Source organism: Gracilinanus agilis, chromosome 2, assembly GCF_016433145.1.
Source record: "Gracilinanus agilis isolate LMUSP501 chromosome 2, AgileGrace, whole genome shotgun sequence".
NCBI lineage: Eukaryota > Metazoa > Chordata > Mammalia > Didelphimorphia > Didelphidae > Gracilinanus > Gracilinanus agilis.
This window is the reverse complement of record NC_058131.1, coordinates 60,160,819-60,178,619: the sequence shown is the minus strand read 5'-3', so window position 1 is coordinate 60,178,619 and position 17,801 is coordinate 60,160,819. Positions and strand designations below refer to the sequence as shown.

General features: G+C 48.2%; 2 protein-coding genes across 2 annotated transcripts in view; both read left to right on the top strand.

Moving 5' to 3' along the window:
* OSGIN1 (oxidative stress induced growth inhibitor 1) overlaps positions 1 to 8,007 on the top strand; it is a 109,638-nt gene extending 101,631 nt beyond the window's left edge. The window contains exons 3-6 of the mRNA XM_044659413.1: positions 2,752 to 2,888; positions 3,495 to 3,686; positions 3,907 to 3,998; positions 6,608 to 8,007. Of these exons, the coding sequence (XP_044515348.1) occupies positions 2,752 to 2,888; positions 3,495 to 3,686; positions 3,907 to 3,998; positions 6,608 to 7,544 (1,358 nt within the window). The 3' untranslated portion in view covers positions 7,545 to 8,007. The remainder of the gene's footprint in view (positions 1 to 2,751; positions 2,889 to 3,494; positions 3,687 to 3,906; positions 3,999 to 6,607) is intronic.
* A 3,013-nt stretch (positions 8,008 to 11,020) lies between these two features.
* NECAB2 (N-terminal EF-hand calcium binding protein 2) overlaps positions 11,021 to 17,801 on the top strand; it is a 43,998-nt gene continuing 37,217 nt past the window's right edge. Inside the window, exons 1-2 of the mRNA XM_044659412.1 lie at positions 11,021 to 11,251; positions 14,180 to 14,204. Of these exons, the coding sequence (XP_044515347.1) occupies positions 11,021 to 11,251; positions 14,180 to 14,204 (256 nt within the window). The remainder of the gene's footprint in view (positions 11,252 to 14,179; positions 14,205 to 17,801) is intronic.

Below are 17,801 nucleotides of genomic sequence, written 5' to 3'. Positions count from 1 at the left end.
GGGAAGGGAAGGGAAGGGAAGGGAAGAGAAGAGAAGGGAAGGGAAGGGAAGGGAAGGGAAGGGAAGAGAAGGGAAGGGAAGGGAAGGGAAGGGAAGAAAATTTGCCAAATTCTTACTAACTGTAAAATGCTATGCTTATTGCTTAGTGCTAAGGATATAAACAGAAAAGTAAAGACATTCTTTGCCCTGGGGAGCTCACATTCTAAGAGTGAAATCACACAGAGAAAAGAGGTTTCAGTTGTAAGTCAGATGAGGTATACCAGCAAGGCAGATGGCAATGCACCTTTAAAATGTTATTTCCACTGATACATTTTACCTTTCTTTTATTGGACCACATGATAGGGCTTTGTGAATGTTTCATTAAAAACAGTGGATATGAGATGGGATAATGGGAAAATCGATTCAGATTCCTTAGTTATTATATAAACCCAGCAGATGTCTCCTAACTTACTGTACCATCCAGCCTTAGCTGATTCACTCATATTCCAGAGAAGGTGAACAAGAGTCTGTCAGAATTAATACTTGTATCAACTCATTGGTGCCTTTGTCCAACAATTTTTTTTTTTATCCTGGGACTCCATTCTAGGAGCATAGGGCCACAACCAGTAGGCAATGGGACACACAGTTGCTCAGGGTCACCTAGCTGGGAAGTGCCTGAGCCCAGACTTGAACCTAGGACCTTTCGTCTCTAGGCCTGGCTCTCAATCCACTGAGCTAGCCCAGCTGCCCCTACTTTAGGTTGCAGTTTCTCTAGCAGATGTAGTTTTTACAGGGTGGGGTTGCTAGCCCCACGCCCAACCCTCCTCCTTTTTCATCCAGGCTAGGGACCGTCCTTGGCCCAGGAGTGGTAAGGGTGGGCAGTAGGGGTCAAGTGACTTGCCCAAGGTCACACAGCTGGAAGTGTCCGAGGCCGGACTTGAACCTAGGACCTCCTGTCTCTAGGCCTGGCTCTCAATCCACTGAGCCACTCAGCTGCCCAACAATGGGGCTAATTAATTAGGGTGAGGATCCCTGTCTCCATTCCTAGCACATGCCTTTCAAGAGAAGTGGCTGCAGTTTTGCAACTAGAGGGTCCTACATTATGACTGTTCAGCATTACTTGGTTCTCCTTTTCCAGGTAATAGTATTGCTTTTAGGCTTATATAATGATATAATATTCTGATATTGGCTGCCCATTTTCTGGAGAGTGAGTTATCAAAGAGATAGTGATGGCCCATCAAGCAGACAAGGAAATAGTTTTAGGAGACCTAGAAGGGGGAGTTGGAAGTAGGAACAGATTTAAGTCAGGGTTTGTGACTAAATGCAAAAATGCCCACCGTTATAGTCATATCCACATACCCTTTTGGACTTAGACAAATCTAACAAAAACATAAATGAAGGTGGCAGCGTGGTGGCTCGGTGAATTGAGAGCCAGGTCTAGAGACAAGGCATCCTGAATTCATATCTGGCTTCAGATACTTCCTAGCTGGGTGACCCTGGGCAATTCACTTAACCCTCATTGCCTAGCCCTTACCTCTCTTCTGCCTTAGAATCAAAAACCTTTATCTTCTGTCTTAGAATGCTAAGGCAGAAGGTAAAGGGTTTTGATCAATATTGATTCTAAGACCAAAGATCAGGGTTTTAAAAAATGAGAAATAGTTAAAGACAAATAGAACTTTAGAAAAACTAGAGACGACAGATCTCTGTCTAGTGATTCCTGAATAACAACAGAAAGTTTCTATATTTCTCAGCCACACGTGGCACCTTTACACAAATTCGCCACGGATGGATGGAGGTGTACACAAACGCAGAAAAGCAGAAATACTAAACATATCCTTGATTAACCACAATGCAATAAAAATCATATTTGATAAAGGACATTTGAAGAATTTAAACTGAATTGGAGACTGAATCACTTTATCCTAAAGTATAAATGGAAGGAAATCTCAGAGGGAAAGCGGGTGGGAGTTGAGGGGGCAGGGGGAATTTTTGTCTACCTCCTACAAAAGGTGGGACTGGAGCTGAGTCTTGAAGGAAACGAGGGAAGCGAAGAGGCAGAGGTGTCAGGAAAGTATTCTAGGCAAGCAGGACAGCCAGGGCAAAGGCAGGAGTCAGGAGCAAGCGGAATGTTCAAATGATACCTTCAAAGATTACATACTGGATTATACAGCGAGTGGAGGAGACTCGTAGAGTGTAAGAATAATGGAAAGACAAGAAAGGGCCAGGCTATGAAGGACTTCAAATGCCAAAACTGAGGCCAGGCTGAGCTTGTGGGAGCCATCGAGGCTACTACTGTAGGACTTATGCCTGAGACATAGGTAAAACCCCTGGCTAGCATCGAGCCTCTTCATAGTAAGACAAGGTGTCTGGGATGCTGGAGATCATCGGCTTGTGTATTTCATAGCCATCATTTCACACGAGAGACCCCGTCACAAATATATCGTGTAAATTTTTAGTTTTGTTTTGTTTTTAACTGGTAGATCTTCATGGAAAGATGCAGACTGGGGTAAACATCTCTTCTTTTAAAAAGGGATTGGGGTAGGGACAGCTGGGTGAATCTGTAGATTGAGAGCCAGAACTGAAGATGGAAGATTCTGGGTTCAAATCAGACAATTTCTATCTTCGTGACCCTGGGCAAGTCACTTAACTCCCATTGCCTAGCCACTCTTCTGCCTTGGAATGAATACAGTCTTGATTCTAAGATGGAATATAAGGGTTTTTTAATGGACTGGGAATAATGGGCCATCCATCACCATGTCTCTCCACCACCAGGCAATGGCCCTTCAGGAATCTGTCTGTCCTATCTGCTCTCTGGCTACACTCCGTATGTGAAAGCTGATGCTGTTCATCCACAACCCCTCCTGCAGAAGAAGTTGACTGAGAAACCAGATGTCTCTATCCTGGACCAGGTCAGTGTAGAAACCTTTACAAACACTCCCCAATCCCCACAGAAGCCCACTCACCCACTGAGTCAGTGGTCTTCTCCTCTTAATTTCCTTGCTTGGTATCCAACCCAAACAACTTGATCAGTGTTTTCCCTTTACTACTCTTTTACTGAGTCATTTCAGTCCTGTCTGACTCCCCATGACCCCATCTGGGGTTTTCTTGGCAGAGATACTGAAGTAGCTTGCCATTTCCTTCTCCAGCTCATTTGACAGATGAAGAAACTGAGGCAAATGAGGTGAAGTGACTTGGCCAGGGTCACACAGCTAGTAAGTGTCTGAGGCCAGATTTGAACTCATAAAGATGAGTCTTCCTAATTCCAAGTCCAGTGTTCCATCTCTTTATTATTCTTACCACTCCCATAATTTGGTCTTAAATATTAAACAAGGTCTGGTCGACAGGTCAGAAAGCTTCATGCCCATCCTCACTCGTGGTCTTGAGCCAGTCCTATCAAGGCAAGTCACTTAGGTTCTTTGTGCCTCCATTTCCTCATCTGTAAAAATGAAAGGATTGATTCCAATGGTCTCTAAGGTCCCCTCCAGCTTCAAATGAAATATTTCTCTCCCTGATAGGATTTGGACTATCTGTCAGAGGGCTTGGAGGGCAGAAGTCAAAGCCCTGTGGCTCTGCTCTTTGATACTCTCCTGCGCCCAGACACAGATTTTGGAGGAGATAATGAGTCTGTCCTCACCTGGGAACACCAAGCAGAGCGAACGATCCCTCACCTGGTCCTGGGTCGCAACCTCCCTGGAGGTGCCTGGCATGTGAGTTGGGGGGAAACAGAAATTGGGGAGATCAGGGGACTTGGAGTAGAATAATGGTAATTTCTTCCAATGGGTGGACCCTCTGCCTATTCCTGTTACCCAACTGATGTGTCATCTTCTCTTTCTCCATTCTTCTTCCCACCTATTCTTCCCTCCCTTGGATGGGTCCTGGGGGAAGGGGATAATGGAAGCAGACACTGAAGGCTTTATTCTTTTCCAGTCTATCGAAGGCTCCATGGTGACCCTAAGTCAGGGCGAGTGGATGGGACTCCCTGACCTGAAATTTAAGGACTGGATGAGGCTGAAGTGCAGGTGAGGACAAGATGGGACTGAGGCAGCAGGGTCAAATGACTCAGATATTATATGACCCACAGGGATCTTTATTTCTGTTTTCAGTTGTCCATTTTTTCAGTCCCATCCAATTCTTCATGACCCCATTTGGGGGTTTCTTGGCAAAGACACTGGAGCGATTTGCCATTTCCTTTTCTACCTCATTTGACACATGAGGAAACTGAGGCAGAAAAGGTTTAATAACTTGCCTAGGTTCATCCAATTAGTAATATTTGAGGCCAGATTTGAACTCAGGTTTTCTTGACTCCAGGTCTGGCTCTTTATCTACAACACCAACTAGCTTCCTATAAAAGAATAGCCAGCCCTTCCCCGATTCTCACCCTCTAGCTTTTCCCATCTATGAAGTGCTAGAGCCCCCCTCCCAATGCTGCTCCATAAAGGTGGGTGGCATGGTAGTCAGAAAGACCTGTGTGTGAGTCCTGCTCTCAGATATGTGTTAGCTATGTACGTAGCAAATTACTCGACCTTCTTACACCTTCAAATCTTTCTGTATAAAATGAGGGAGTTGGACACAGTGACCTCCAAGGTCTCTCCCATGGCTCTGATTCTTCTCCACCTTTGAACCATCCCTAGCAAATATGTGTCGCTTCTCCACTGAGAGGCAGGGTACATGCTGTCCCAAGACTAGAGTCTTGCAAAAAGGAAATTTTACTGAGGAACTAAGGGGCCACAGAGAGCAGCTAGTTGGTTCAGTGGATAGTGCCGGACCTGGAATGAGGAAGAGCCCAGTTCAAATCCAACCTCAAACACCAGCTGGACAAATCCCTAAAACTCTGTTTGCTTTAATCCATTGGAGAAGGAAATGGCAAACCACTCTTTGCCAAGAAAACATCATGGAGAGTATTGGCATGAAATGGTCCATAGAGTCACAAAGAATTAGGTACGACCAAATGACTAAACAAGGGACTGAGTAATTTACTGGAAAGATCAGTGAAGTGAGAACCCAGATCCCTCAGCTATGGGCCTCAACTCCTTCAGTGCTCAAATCTCTCCCAGCACCATCATTTTATGATGCTTCAAAAAAGAGCCCCCCACAAACCTCCCATCCCCACAACAGAAGGATGAGTTTACAAAAAGAGTTTCTACTCAAAACTTTTGGTCTGGGGCAGCTGGGTAGCTCAGTGGATTGAGAGCCAGGCCTAGAGATGGGAGGTCCTACGTTCAAACCTGGCCTCAGACACTTCCCAGCTGGGCAAGTCACTTGACCCCCATTGCCCACCCTTACCACTCTTCCACCTAAGAGCCAATACACAGAAGTTAAGGGTTTAAAAAAATAAAATAAAATAAAAATTACATGTAAGTAATAATAAAGTGTCTAAGGAAAGAGCCAAGGATGAATCAAGTATGTAGAATAACAATGTAATAAAATAAAATAAAATAAAATAAAATAAAATAAAATAAAATAAAACAAAACAAACTTTTGGTCCAACTTTGCTCAAAAGTCTGAGCCATATTGGCCAGCGCAACTGATGGGGTCCTAGACCCTCATTCTTTACCTTTGACTTAAAACCCTGAGCCTCCGATCCCTTAATCTCTGCCCCCCTTTTATGCCCTTGGATGATTCCCCATCTAACTCTCTCTCTCTCTTTAGACGCCCCATCCCCTCCAGGGAAAGGGCAGAAATAGAAATTCTTATCACATACGCTGGTCTGATTGGACTACAGAGAATAGCTCGCATTTATACAGAACTTTAAGGTTTAGGAAACATTTTTACAAATATGACTTCATTTTATCCTCATGATAATCTCAAGATTATCCCCATTTTACAGTGGAGAAAAGTGAAACAGAGAGATTAAGTGTCTTGCCCAGGGTCACACAGATAGTAAATATGCCTGACATAGATAGGAAGTCCTGAGGCAGGATTTGAATTGAGGTTTTCCTCACTCTAGGTCCAATGTTCTATACTCTTAAGAAGCTAATGGGTAGGTGGCTAGGTGGCTCAGTGGATGGAGAGCCGGGCCTAGAGACGAGAGGTCTTGAGTTCAAATATGACCCCAGACACTTGCCCAGCCATTACTGAGCTTCTGCCTTGGAACCAATATTTAGTATTGATTCTAAGACAGAAGATAAGAGTTTTTTCCAGTGGGATTGCTTATTGGCTATAGGAGAGGGGTGGAAGGAAGGGAGGGAAAGAACATGAATCATGTAACCATGGGAAAATATTCTAAATTAATTAATTAAATAGAATTTTTCAAATCGCAAGAAAAAAAAGATAAGGGTTTTTATTTTTATTTTTTTTAAACCCTTAACTTCTGTGTATTGGCTCCTAGGTGGAAGAGTGGTAAGGGAGGGCAATGGGGGTCAAGTGACTTGCCCAGGGTCACACAGCTGGGAAGTGTCTGAGGCTGGATTTGAACCTAGGATCTCCCATCTCTAGGCCTGACTCTCAATCCACTGAGCTACCCAGCTGCCCCAAGATAAGGGTTTTTAAAGAAAAAGGCCAGTCTCTTTAGAAAAGCATCCATGGCATTCTAGGGTGTCATAGGTCCATCTCTGAAAGGGTTTGGGCTCAAGTGCGTCCATAGTTCAGACTTCCTACCTGACTCCTAACCCTTTTTCTCCTATCGCAGAGGCCTTCGGGACAGTCGGGCCACGGCGGGGGACATCGCCCGCTACTACCAGGACTACGTGGTGAAGAAAGGGCTCACTCACAACTTCTTCTGTGGCTCTGTCGTCACGGCCGTGGACACGGAGAGCCCAGAGTCGGGAGAACAAGACGGCGGCCCCCTGTTCCTGGTGAGCGGCTTCATGACCACCAAGGACGGAAGCCAGCAGCCATTCACTCTCCGGGCCCGCAACGTGGTCCTGGCCACGGGCACGTCGGACAGCCCGGCCCGGCTAGGCATCCTGGGCGAGGATCTTCCCTTCGTCCACTACGAGCTGTCTGCCTTGGAGGAGGCCATGAAGGCCGGGGCCGTGACTCCCACCTCCGACCCCGTCCTCATCATCGGGGCTGGGCTGTCGGCTGCCGACGCCGTCCTGTTCGCTCGCCACTGCAACCTTCCCGTGATCCACGCGTTCCGCAGGCCTGTGGATGACCCCGACCTCATCTTCAACCAGCTGCCCAAGAAGATGTACCCCGAGTACCAGAAGGTGCACCGGATGATGCAGGAGAAATCCATCCTCTCTTCTACCGCCTTCAGAGGCTACCTGAGCCTGCCCAGACACCGGCCTCTCCTCTTCCAGGAGGACCACCAAGCTGTGTTCCAGGACCAAAACGGGGAGCACAAGCGGTTCAGGGTGTCCCTCGTGCTGGTCCTCATCGGCTCCTACCCCGACCTCTCCTTCCTGGCCCACGGCGGCGCCGACCTGACTGTAGACCCAGACCAACCGCTCAGCCCCAAGAGGAATCCCATCGAGGTGGACCCCTTCACCTACCAGAGCACGCGGCAGAAGGGCCTCTACGCCATGGGGCCTCTGGTGGGAGACAATTTTGTGAGATTCGTACAGGGAGGAGCATTGGCGGTGGCCAGCTCTCTGCTGAAAGAGAATAGGAAACCCCCCTAGGGCTTCCCCTGCCCACCCCACATGCCCCCAACCTCACAGTCCCAGCTCAGACAAGGAAGGAGACCAGCTCAGTCCTGCCTGGTAAGGTCCAACCTGGGCCTCCCCTCCAGGGATGTCTCCCTGCAGTGAGACAATGTGTATATAAAGGGGGGATGGGAAGGGTGGTGATTCCGAAGACCAGTTCCTGGTTAACACCCCAAGGCGTCAAGGCCGCCCGAAGGTCAGGACCATTCCCTGGGACGAGTACAACGTGGGTCTGGCTGGACCAGGGTCTGAGAAGTGTACTTAGTGCTGACCGGCTCAAAGGCTTCTGAACCCAAACTGGAGATTTGCAGGTATCTATCGAGGCCCCTAAGGTGGGCCAACGAGCCACGATGAAGACTGGACTCAGCCCCAGGAGGTTACCTGCCTCCACCTTCCCCAGGAAAACTATACCTTGAATAAACCAAATGGCTCCAAAGTATATCTGCGAGAGAGCGTGTCTTTGTGATTTATATATATATCTGCTTGTCTTTGTGTAGTGATCCCAATGATCCCAAACTGAGGCTGTGTCTATAAATTTCTGTGTGTGTGAGAGAGAGACAGACAGACAGACATAGACAGAGAGACAGACAGGCAGAGAGATAGAGAGGTAATGGGGGGTGGGGTAAGCTTATAACATTTGGTGGCATTTCCCTGCCTCACCTCCCCATCCAATCATTTACCAAAGTATGTCAATTCTGTTTCCAAAATTTCTTGGACCTGGCCCCTTCCCCTCTACTCACTCAGCTTCTATGCTAGCTCAAGCTTTTTTGGTATCATTCAATCATTCCAGTCATGTCTAACTTTTCATGACCCCATTTGGGGTTTTCTTGGCAATACTAGAACGGTTTGTCATTTTCTCCTCCAACTTATTTTGCAGATGGGGAAACTGAGGCAAGCAGGGTTAAGTGACTTGGCTATTAAGTGTATGATTAGATTTGAACTCAAGAAGATGAGTCTTCATGATCCCAGGCCCAGTACTTCATGCATTATGGTGCCACCTTGCTGCTCTAGCTCCAGCCCTTCTCACATTTCCATTGTAATACTGTGAGAGCCTCCTATTTGGTCTTCCTGCTTCCAGTCTTTCCCTCTCCAATCTATCTTCCCCACAGATGCTAAATTGATGGTGACGTTCCTAAAGCACAAATCTGACCATGTCATCTGCCTACTCCAAAATCGTTAGTATCTCCCTATTGGTTCTAGAATAAAAAGCAGAATCTTCTGCCTAGAATTTATTTTTTTAACCCTTACCTTCTGCTTTAGGTATCAGTTCTAAATCAGAAGAGAGGTAAGGACTAGGAAATCAGGGTTAAATGACTTGCCCAGGGTCACACAACTAGGAAGTGTCAGAGGTCAGATTTGGACCCAAGACCTCCCCAGCTCTTGGCCTGCCTCTCAATCCACTAAGCCACCTAGCTTCATCTCCTAATATCATTTCTAAGGCAGAAGATCTCCAAGAGCTAGGCAATCAGGGTTAAGTGACTTGCCCAGGGTCATACAACTGGGAAGTGGCAGATGACATGGTCAGATTTGTGCTTTAGGAACATCACCATCAATTTGACATGCGTGGGGAAGATAGATTAGAGAGGAAAAGACTGGAAGCAGGAAGACCAAATAGGAGACTCTCACAGTATTGCAATGGAAATATTTGGCTCAGTGAACTAACCACTGTGATACCTATAGCTGCCCCTTTGCCTGGAATTTAAGGCCAATAATAGCATGGTCTTAACTGCAATTCTAGTCATGCTTCCTATTCATTCTCCTTCACAATCCTTTTACCCAGTCAGATTAGCAAGCCAACTCTTCCCCATATATGATCATCTCTCACCCCCATCCCTTTACCCAGTTGGTGCCTCATACAGAACAGTCTCCTTCCTCACCAATGCCTCATAAAGCTCTTAGCTTCCTTGATAGCCCAGCTCAGGTGCCACCTCCCACATGAAACCTTTTCTGTTTTCCCGGTTGTTAGTACTCTGAGACTTCAAATTTATTTGTATATAGCTTCTATTTCCCTCCATTCATCCATGTTGTATTTCTTTAGAGCAGGGGTCGGCAACGTATGGCTCTTTCTGCAGGAGCCATAAAGTCCATTTTTTTTAAGGTGCTGTTACAGGAGCCGCACTGTGAGCACTGTATGGCTCTCACGAAATTACATTTTAAAAAATGTGGCGTTTATAGCTCTAATGGCCAAAAAGGTTGTCGACCCCTGCTTTGGAATGTAAGCTCCTTGAGGGCAGAGACTTTCCTGCTGTTTTGTCATCTATATCCCCACTGCTATGAAAAAAGCAGGAGCTTTCACGTCTGTGGACTTGAATTTTATTGATTTAAATGGAATGGTGGGAGACAGAGAGAGAGATTCAAGGTCTGAGAGGCCAGATGTGGAATGATGATAGATTTCAAGCTAGAAGAGCTTTTTATTTTTTTCACTATTTCTCATAACTCATTTTACAGATGAGGAAGCAGCCAAGCTAAGTAACTTGCCCAGGGTCATACACCTTGGAAGTTTCTGGGGTGGGAATCCCTCTTGGCTTCTAGCCCTGTGGGTGAGGAATGGGATGGGGTAGAATGGGAAGGGATGGGATAGGAAGAGATGGAGTGATATGGGATGGGAAGGGATGACGTAAGAGGGGAAGAGATGGATAGAAAGGGATGAGACAGGATGGGAAGGGATAGAATGGAAAAAGATGGATAGAAAGGGATGGGATGGGATGGGATGGGATGGGATGGGAAGGGATGGGTTCCAAAGGGCCCTGGGAGGGGTGTACTTTAAGTAAAAGATGCTCAAAGAGCCAGGGCGTCCTGTGAATGCCACAGTTCTGAGGCTTTTGCCGGCAGAGGGAGCGCCTGACTTAGAGAAACTCTTCTCTACTTGCTGCCCCTGCAAGCTGAGGAACCAGGAACAGGGAAAGATGCAAGGAAGGCCTCAGGGGCACTCCGAACCTGGACTCCATTCCTTCCTGGACGCCAAGTCCAGAAGCCCCAGCCATTGTACACACCTTAAATTTCCCCCTCCTACCCTCATCCCAGACGCCTGCCTTCAGGGATTCCAACTGCCCTAATGGGCCCTCCAGTTCTCCCCAATGGGACTCAGCCCCTAGCCTTCCCCCACCCCCGTCATCCTCAGAAATAAGAGGAAGGGAGGGAGGCCGTTGGGGGTCCAGGGGAGTTGCGGTCTCTGGTTGGACTGGGATGGAAGCTCGAGCCCAGGGCCCCCCTCCCGGGTGTCGTGGTCCTGTCCGTCCCCCAGCCTGGGTCCCGCGTCCCGAGTCCCGCATCCCACGCGGTGTCCGGGGGGGCGGGGTCTGCAGCGCCGGCGCCGCCCGGAGCGGGCTGGGAGAGGTGGCCACGCGTGGGCGGGCGGGCTCTGGAGCCGGGGGCGGGGGTCGGGCCGGCGGCGGCGGCGGCGGCTAGGGCGGGAGGGAGGCGGGAGGCGGGAGGCGGGCGCTGCGCGAGCTATGTGTGAGCGGGCGGCGCGCCTCTGCAGGGCCGGCGCGCACAGACTGCTCCGGGAGCCGCCGCCGCAGGGCCGGGCACTGGGGGGGCTGCTCCGTTGGGTGGGAGCCAGAATGGGCGAACCCCGGGAGCCGCTGGCCGACGGGCAGGGGGCCAGGACTGGCCCTGGGCTCTGTCCCACTCCGCCTCCGCCCCCATCCCCGCCCCGGAGGGGCACTTCGGTCATCCTGGACGTGAGTAGCGCTGGACCCTCTTCGGGGCCCTTCCCTGGCCTGGCTTCTTCTACTTCTTCCTCCTCCTCTTTCTCTTCTTTCCACCCGCACTCCAAAACCTCCCTTTATTTCCTCCATCTCTCCACTGTCCCCCTACGGTCTCGGCATCCCAGATCTCCGCACGATCCTAGCACCCCCTCCTCATCTATCCCTAGCCCCCGCCTCCCCGTTTCCCATCCCTCGAGATCCCCATTAAAGCTACCCCTTCTTCTTGGGGCTTTCTCCTCCCTCTCTACCTAAATCCGACCCGACTCCCTTTCCCAGCTGGAGGTTCCACAGTCCCCACCCCATCCCACTTCCCAGCCTTTCTGCCCCTACTCCACCCCTTCGCCTTTTCTCCCAAATGTGAGCCTCCTATCTATCCTAAGCCCCTAGACCTCTCCAGTTCCGCAGCCTGTCCAGCTCAGCCCTTCCCTAAATCCAGATACCCTCCCTGGGACGGTCCCTTCCTTAGATCCTGGCTCTTTCCTCAAATCTCTTTCTGGATCACCGTCTCTGTCCAGAGTTCCTCCCCCTTCTAGTAGGACTCTCTGATACCCCACTCTCACCCCACCCCGCAATCTCCCTTCTCCTCAGACCTGGTTCCCCCGTCTCTGGCCATCTCCCCACTACAGTCTCAGCTTGAAGAATCTGTTTAGATGGGGTCGGGTTTAGGGGGGGTGATTGGGGGAATAGAGTCCAATGAGTGTAGACTGATGGTTTGGGGGCAGAGTTGAGGGGGTAGGTTTCTGGGGTCCTCTTCTCTTCCCAAACAGATAGGGCTCAGACCCTATGCTCTTTCCAGCAGTGGTGGACGTCTGTGTGCAGAAAGTGGTGTGCATCTGGGTGGAGAGGGGGAGGGGAAGAGATATTTCTGTGAGAGAGATCGAGTCCAGAGACCCTTCTCTCCCTGTTCCTCACCTTTTCTTTCAGCGTCCCAGGGGTGGGGCTGTTTCTCACATCTAAGTGCCCCCTAGTTGGCCAGACTTTGCTTTGGGATGGAATCACTGACCAAAAATATATGGGTTCCAGCCCCAGATCTTCTCTTTGTGGCTGAATAAATTAAAAAAAAAAAAAAAAAGATTTCAGCCTGGATGACCTCTGATCCTAGTTTCCAAGATTCTGCCTGGGTCAGGCTGCCCACCTTAGAAAGGGAGCAGGTGCTTGTCTTTTATCTCTCACCCTGACCCCTCCTCAGAAATCAGATGTCCACAGCAAATGGCTCTCAGGCTGGTAACCAAGGCTACTCAGGCAATGAAGCTGTCTAAGGGCACAGAGCATCCAGACAGGAAATCAGGGAGGCAAAAGATACCCTCTTAGCAAATTTGTTACCGAAGACCCTTCAGGAACTAGATAGTCATTGTAGTAGCAATAATAATTTATATCATCTTATATTTCTGTAGCCTTTAGAAGCCTTTGGAGAGTGTTTTCAACCTTATTAGAACAAGTATTGATATTCTTGTTTTTTTGGGTGAGGGAGCTGAGACTCACTGAAGGGAACTTATTTGTCACTATCACAACTATTAGAGCTCGGATTAGAACCCAAGACTTGCCTTGTTTTATACTGCCAGTCCTTCCTCCCCAACCTGTCAGCCCCTTTCAACCCTGATTCATCACTGCCTGGCCTCTGTTTCTCTTTTAGACTCTCTTAGATCCCATCAGAGGTCCCCACTGACAGCTCCCCCAGACTAAGAGGCAATAGGTCCTTTTCATCTGAGTCTCAATTTCTTGCCCAGGTACAAAAGATTAGTTAGTATATATCAGCTCCTTCATTCCTTCTGAATCTCTGACCTCAAGGTCCAAGTGGACCTCACAGCACAGAAATCTAGGATCTGAGTTGCTCTCCCCACCCCACTTTTCACCAGGTGCCAAGGGAGGGATAATAAGGAGCGGGTCATTTTGCTGTCTAGCACTTGTGGCCAGGAGGAACTCTTTGCTCCACTGAGTCAGAGAAGGGAAGGTCCTACTCAACCCAGATTTGGAAGGGTAGGCAGAAAAGGGGAGGAAAAGCTGTTCCTAGCCTCTTTTTAACACTTTGCATATAGTAGGGGCTTAATAAATGCTAATTGACTAACTCACTAATGCTTTCCTTCCCCCAAAACAGCCTTCTTGGGAGGCTCCACTACTAATAGCACAGTGATTAGAACACTAAACCTCAAGTCAGAAAGATGGGAGTTCAATTCCTATCTCAAATATTTATTAGATATGTCACTGGGCAAGTAGATTTAGATTTAATTAAATTAGATTTAATTCTGTTTGCCTCAGTTTCCTCATCTGTAAAATAGGGATAATAATAGCACTCTTCTCCTGGGGTGCTTATGAGGATCAAATGAAATCATATTTGAAAAGTATTTTGGAAATCTTAAAGCACTTTGTGTAAATATGAGCCTCCCTTACTTGCTTGCTGCCACCACAAAGTTTGACCCAGCCCCTGGGAGAAGTGGGGGCCCTGGAAGTGTTTGCCTCTCGTCTCCTGCTACCCAGAGGGGTGGGAAGGCAGCAGAGAAGACCAAGGCTGAATTTGTCCCCTGGCCTTATTTGTGTGTGTGTGTGTGTGTGTGTGTGTGTGTGTGTGTGTGTGTGTGTACTTGTACATNTGTGTGTGTGTGTGTGTGTGTGTGTGTGTGTGTGTGTGTGTGTGTGTGTGAGACTGTATATCTGGGATTCTGGCTGTGACTCTGCATGTATGTATGAAGGCCCATGGCTATATCTGTGAGTGGGACTTTGTATGTGTATATTAATATAAATTTACATATATATTTTTTTCCTGTACTTCAAATTACCTCCATGGTCTATCTGAAGCTCCTCCCTCAGGTGGTTAAAATGGGTTTGGGAACAGGTCCTGAGAGCAGGAAAATGGGGGTGTTCCCCAACCCCCCAAATATTAACCTGGATTCTCTTTCTTTGCAGATTTTCCGCCGGGCTGACAAGAATGGTGAGTACTCCCTGTCAAAGCTCAACATATGGAGAGGAGGAGAGATATTAGTTTAGAAGCTCTTAACCTGAAGTCTGTGAACTTATTTTTAAAATATTTGGGGGGGGGCAGCTAGATGGCTCAGTGGATAGAGAGTCCCACCTAGGAGGTCCTAGGTTCAAACCTGGCCTCAGACACTTCCAAGCTATGTGGCCCTGGACAAGTCATTTAACCCTGATTGCCTAGCCCTTATCACTCTTCTGTTTTGGAACTGATACTTAGTATTGATTCTAAGTTAGAAGGTAAAGGGCAGGAGGGGGGGGAGGGGGTTGCTGGGTAGCTCAGTGGATTGAGAGCCAGGCCTAGAGACGGGAGGTCCTAGGTTCAAATCCGGCCTCAGACACTTCCCAAGCTGTGTGATCCTGGGCAAGTCACTTGACCCCCCATTGCCTACCCTTACCACTCTTCTGCCTTAGAGCCAATAGTATTGTCTCCAAGACAGAAGGTAAGGGTTAAAAAAAAAGAAGAAGAAGGTAAAGGCTTTGTAAAAAATATATTTTTCGAGAACTGTATTTCAATACAATTGGCTTCCTTTGTAGTACTATGACTTTATTTTTTTGTATTTAAAAACACGACTCTGAGGAGTCCATAGTTTTCCCCCAGACTGCCAAAGAGGTCCAGTGTAGCCCCTAATAGTGAGAGTGGATGCCAGTAAAATCAAAGCCATGGTCTGACCAGAATCCCTGATCAGCATGAGGCTTTGAGTCTGTCTGTAAGTCTGTCTTCAGCCCTCCTGCTCCCAACCACATTCCTCTTTTCCCGTTCCATGACCCACAAATAATTTGACAAGCTGGACTTGTCAAGTGGCTCAAATGAAAAGGACCTGCTACTGCCTCTTTGTCCGGGGGAGCTGCCAGGGGACCTCTGGTGGGATCTAAGAGAGTCTAGAAGAGAAACAGAGGCCAGGCAGTGATGAATCAGGGTTGAAAGGGGCTGAGGGCTTGGGGAGGAAGGCCTGGCAGTATAAAACAAAGGAAAGTCTTGGGAGCCACACCCACACAAAATTAAGGAGAAACTCTGAATCCGGGACTCCGTCTCCATGATGGGATCATCAGAGCCCCAGATGGGCCAGGTAGATCCTGTCCTTGTAGGCTCCCGTGTCTCATCTGTGACTTCATCAGAGCCTGACTGGGGACTAGGGACTGAGCCAGTGAGATTAGGCCAAGTAGGGGAAGGTTTGGACAACTTGGTGAACCATGGAGGACGCAGCAGAAAGGGAGGGATGAGGGAGACACGGAGACCAGTCCAGGTGGATGGCAGCCCCCTTCTTCTACCAAAGTCCTCCCAGACGACCTCTCACGTCGAGAGTAATCAGGCCAGCAGATCCTTCCAGGTCGGGAAGGTTTGAAATCTGGGACTATTCCAGACCACAGATGTATTTCTGGTCAGAGGACCAACTTAGCGGAGCTCAGAGAAAGCAATGACCGTATCGGCCCATGAGAGATTAATGTTCTTTGGCCGTGACGACTCTGGACCCTGCACTTGGAGCCCGTTAGACTGTTTCAAATCCCACAGAAAACACTTTCCCGCTGTGTGACTAGGCATATGGCTTCACCCCTTTGGGCCTCCGGAAAATGAGGGGACTGGACTCATTGGCTTTGTCGGTCCCTTCTCGCTCTAAATCTCTGCTTCTATGATTCTTGAAGAGGTTGTGATTAATGTCACAGTAGAAAGCACCCACACTGATGAAATTACAGGTCGTTAAAGGATCTGGGTCCCTTCGCCCCACCTCCCCCACCCCCACCCCCTTGCAGGAGCTGAGCTGTTCCCAGCCTCAGTCCCACTGAGCATGAAGTAGGAGGTGAAGCCCTAGGCTTGAGCTGAAGCTGGAACTGGAGTTCTCTTTGGGGGGCATGGGACGTGGTTGGCAAAACTGCCAGGAACCCAGAAGCTCCCCACTGAGCCTTGGGCTGGCGGGGGCAGAGGTGTAGAAGGGCAAAGTCATCATGCATGAAAAGTCAAATGAAATGAAACCCATCATCCAAAATGGGCATCTTGGAGGAGAGTGGGAGCAGCTTCTGAGCGCCTCCTTGCCCCCACCCCCACCTGGTATCTCAAGAACAGAAACAGCAGAGAAATAAATTCAGAGGCAAATACCATCAGCCAAGTATCACTGGTTCTTGTTATCCCCCATTAAGAAGGGAAGAGTGGTAAAAGGGTGATTCCTTCACTCCTACTTTTAACCCTCTTTTTTTTGTCTCCTTGGGAGCACCCTCACATGCACACTTTCCTTCCCCCACTCACTTCCCCTCTTCCCTTCCATTTGCCTCCCTATCCCCTCCCCTCTCACACCCATCCTATCACCCACCTCTACTTTCCTCTCGTAGACCTGCTGGCTTGACTGGAGAATGGAGCTTTGCACTCGGCATTTATGGGCATAGAGTAGCAATCTAGAGGGAAAGAGATCCCCTCTACCACCACCATCGTGCAAGACCCCGAGTCAAAACATGGTCTCAGTCCTCAAGTGTATTACTAGATTACATTCTAGCTAAGGAGAAAAGTCACACACACACACACACACACACATATAACCAGGAGCTGTGTGGAACAGAAAAACAATACTAGAATTCGGTTTGGGTCCTGTTTCAACCACTTAGTTCCTTAGTTCTTGTGTGACTTTGGGAAACTTATTCCATCTCTGTGGGCCAGAACTGGATTACCAATGGAGGCAGTAAACCCATTTCCTTGGTTGCCCAGTCATTTCCCTCTCTAGTCCAAAGATTAGAACCTCCTCCTATCAAACAGTGGTGTGATAGTATGCTATTTGTACCTAAATACCTCATGGGTTTCTTAAAGGATTTCCTAGTAGATAGCTCTTTCCCCTTCCTAACCCATTGACTTTCTAGATAAATCATGAAGGTAACAAAGCATCCATTAAGGGATCACTATGTATGGATGCTGTGGTAAGTGCTAGGATACAAAGAAATACAAAAAAGATAGTCCTTGACTCTAAGGAATTTCTATTATAAGGAGGAAAGATAATAGATAAAGGGGGCTGAAAGAGGGAAAGGTGGGAGGGAGAAGGTACCCTTAATACATGGTTATTGATTGATTGATATTGGGGTATGGGGGAAAAGGAAATCCACAGAAGCAAGAGTGGATCCTGGAGAGAAAAAATGGAGAAATATGATTGGCCTTGGCACTTGTGTTAAAGTGGAGGTCTAGGGAAGAACTGATCAATCAAAGAAGGGGTGCCAAGGATGGAGTGGTCTTCCAAGGTGAGAAGGTACTGAGGCATAGTGGGTAAAGAATTCCAGAAAGGCAGAAGAGGAGCCCAGGAAGGAAAGAGGGGGTGAACACTGGTGGGTGCTGGGAGGTGGGATGGGGAGAGTAGGATCATGAGGTAGGTCCTAAGTAGATTTCTGAAGAGGAGATCTCTTCCCAACCATTGGGCCAAGAAGGCTTTCAGCCTTGGGTAGGCAAATAGGAAAAGCTACAACAGAGGATGATGATGAAGGTGATATTGATAATGAAGATGATGATGGTGATATCAATGGTTATAACGATGGTGAAAATGATGATGATATAGATGATGTGATAGTGATAATGAAGATGACA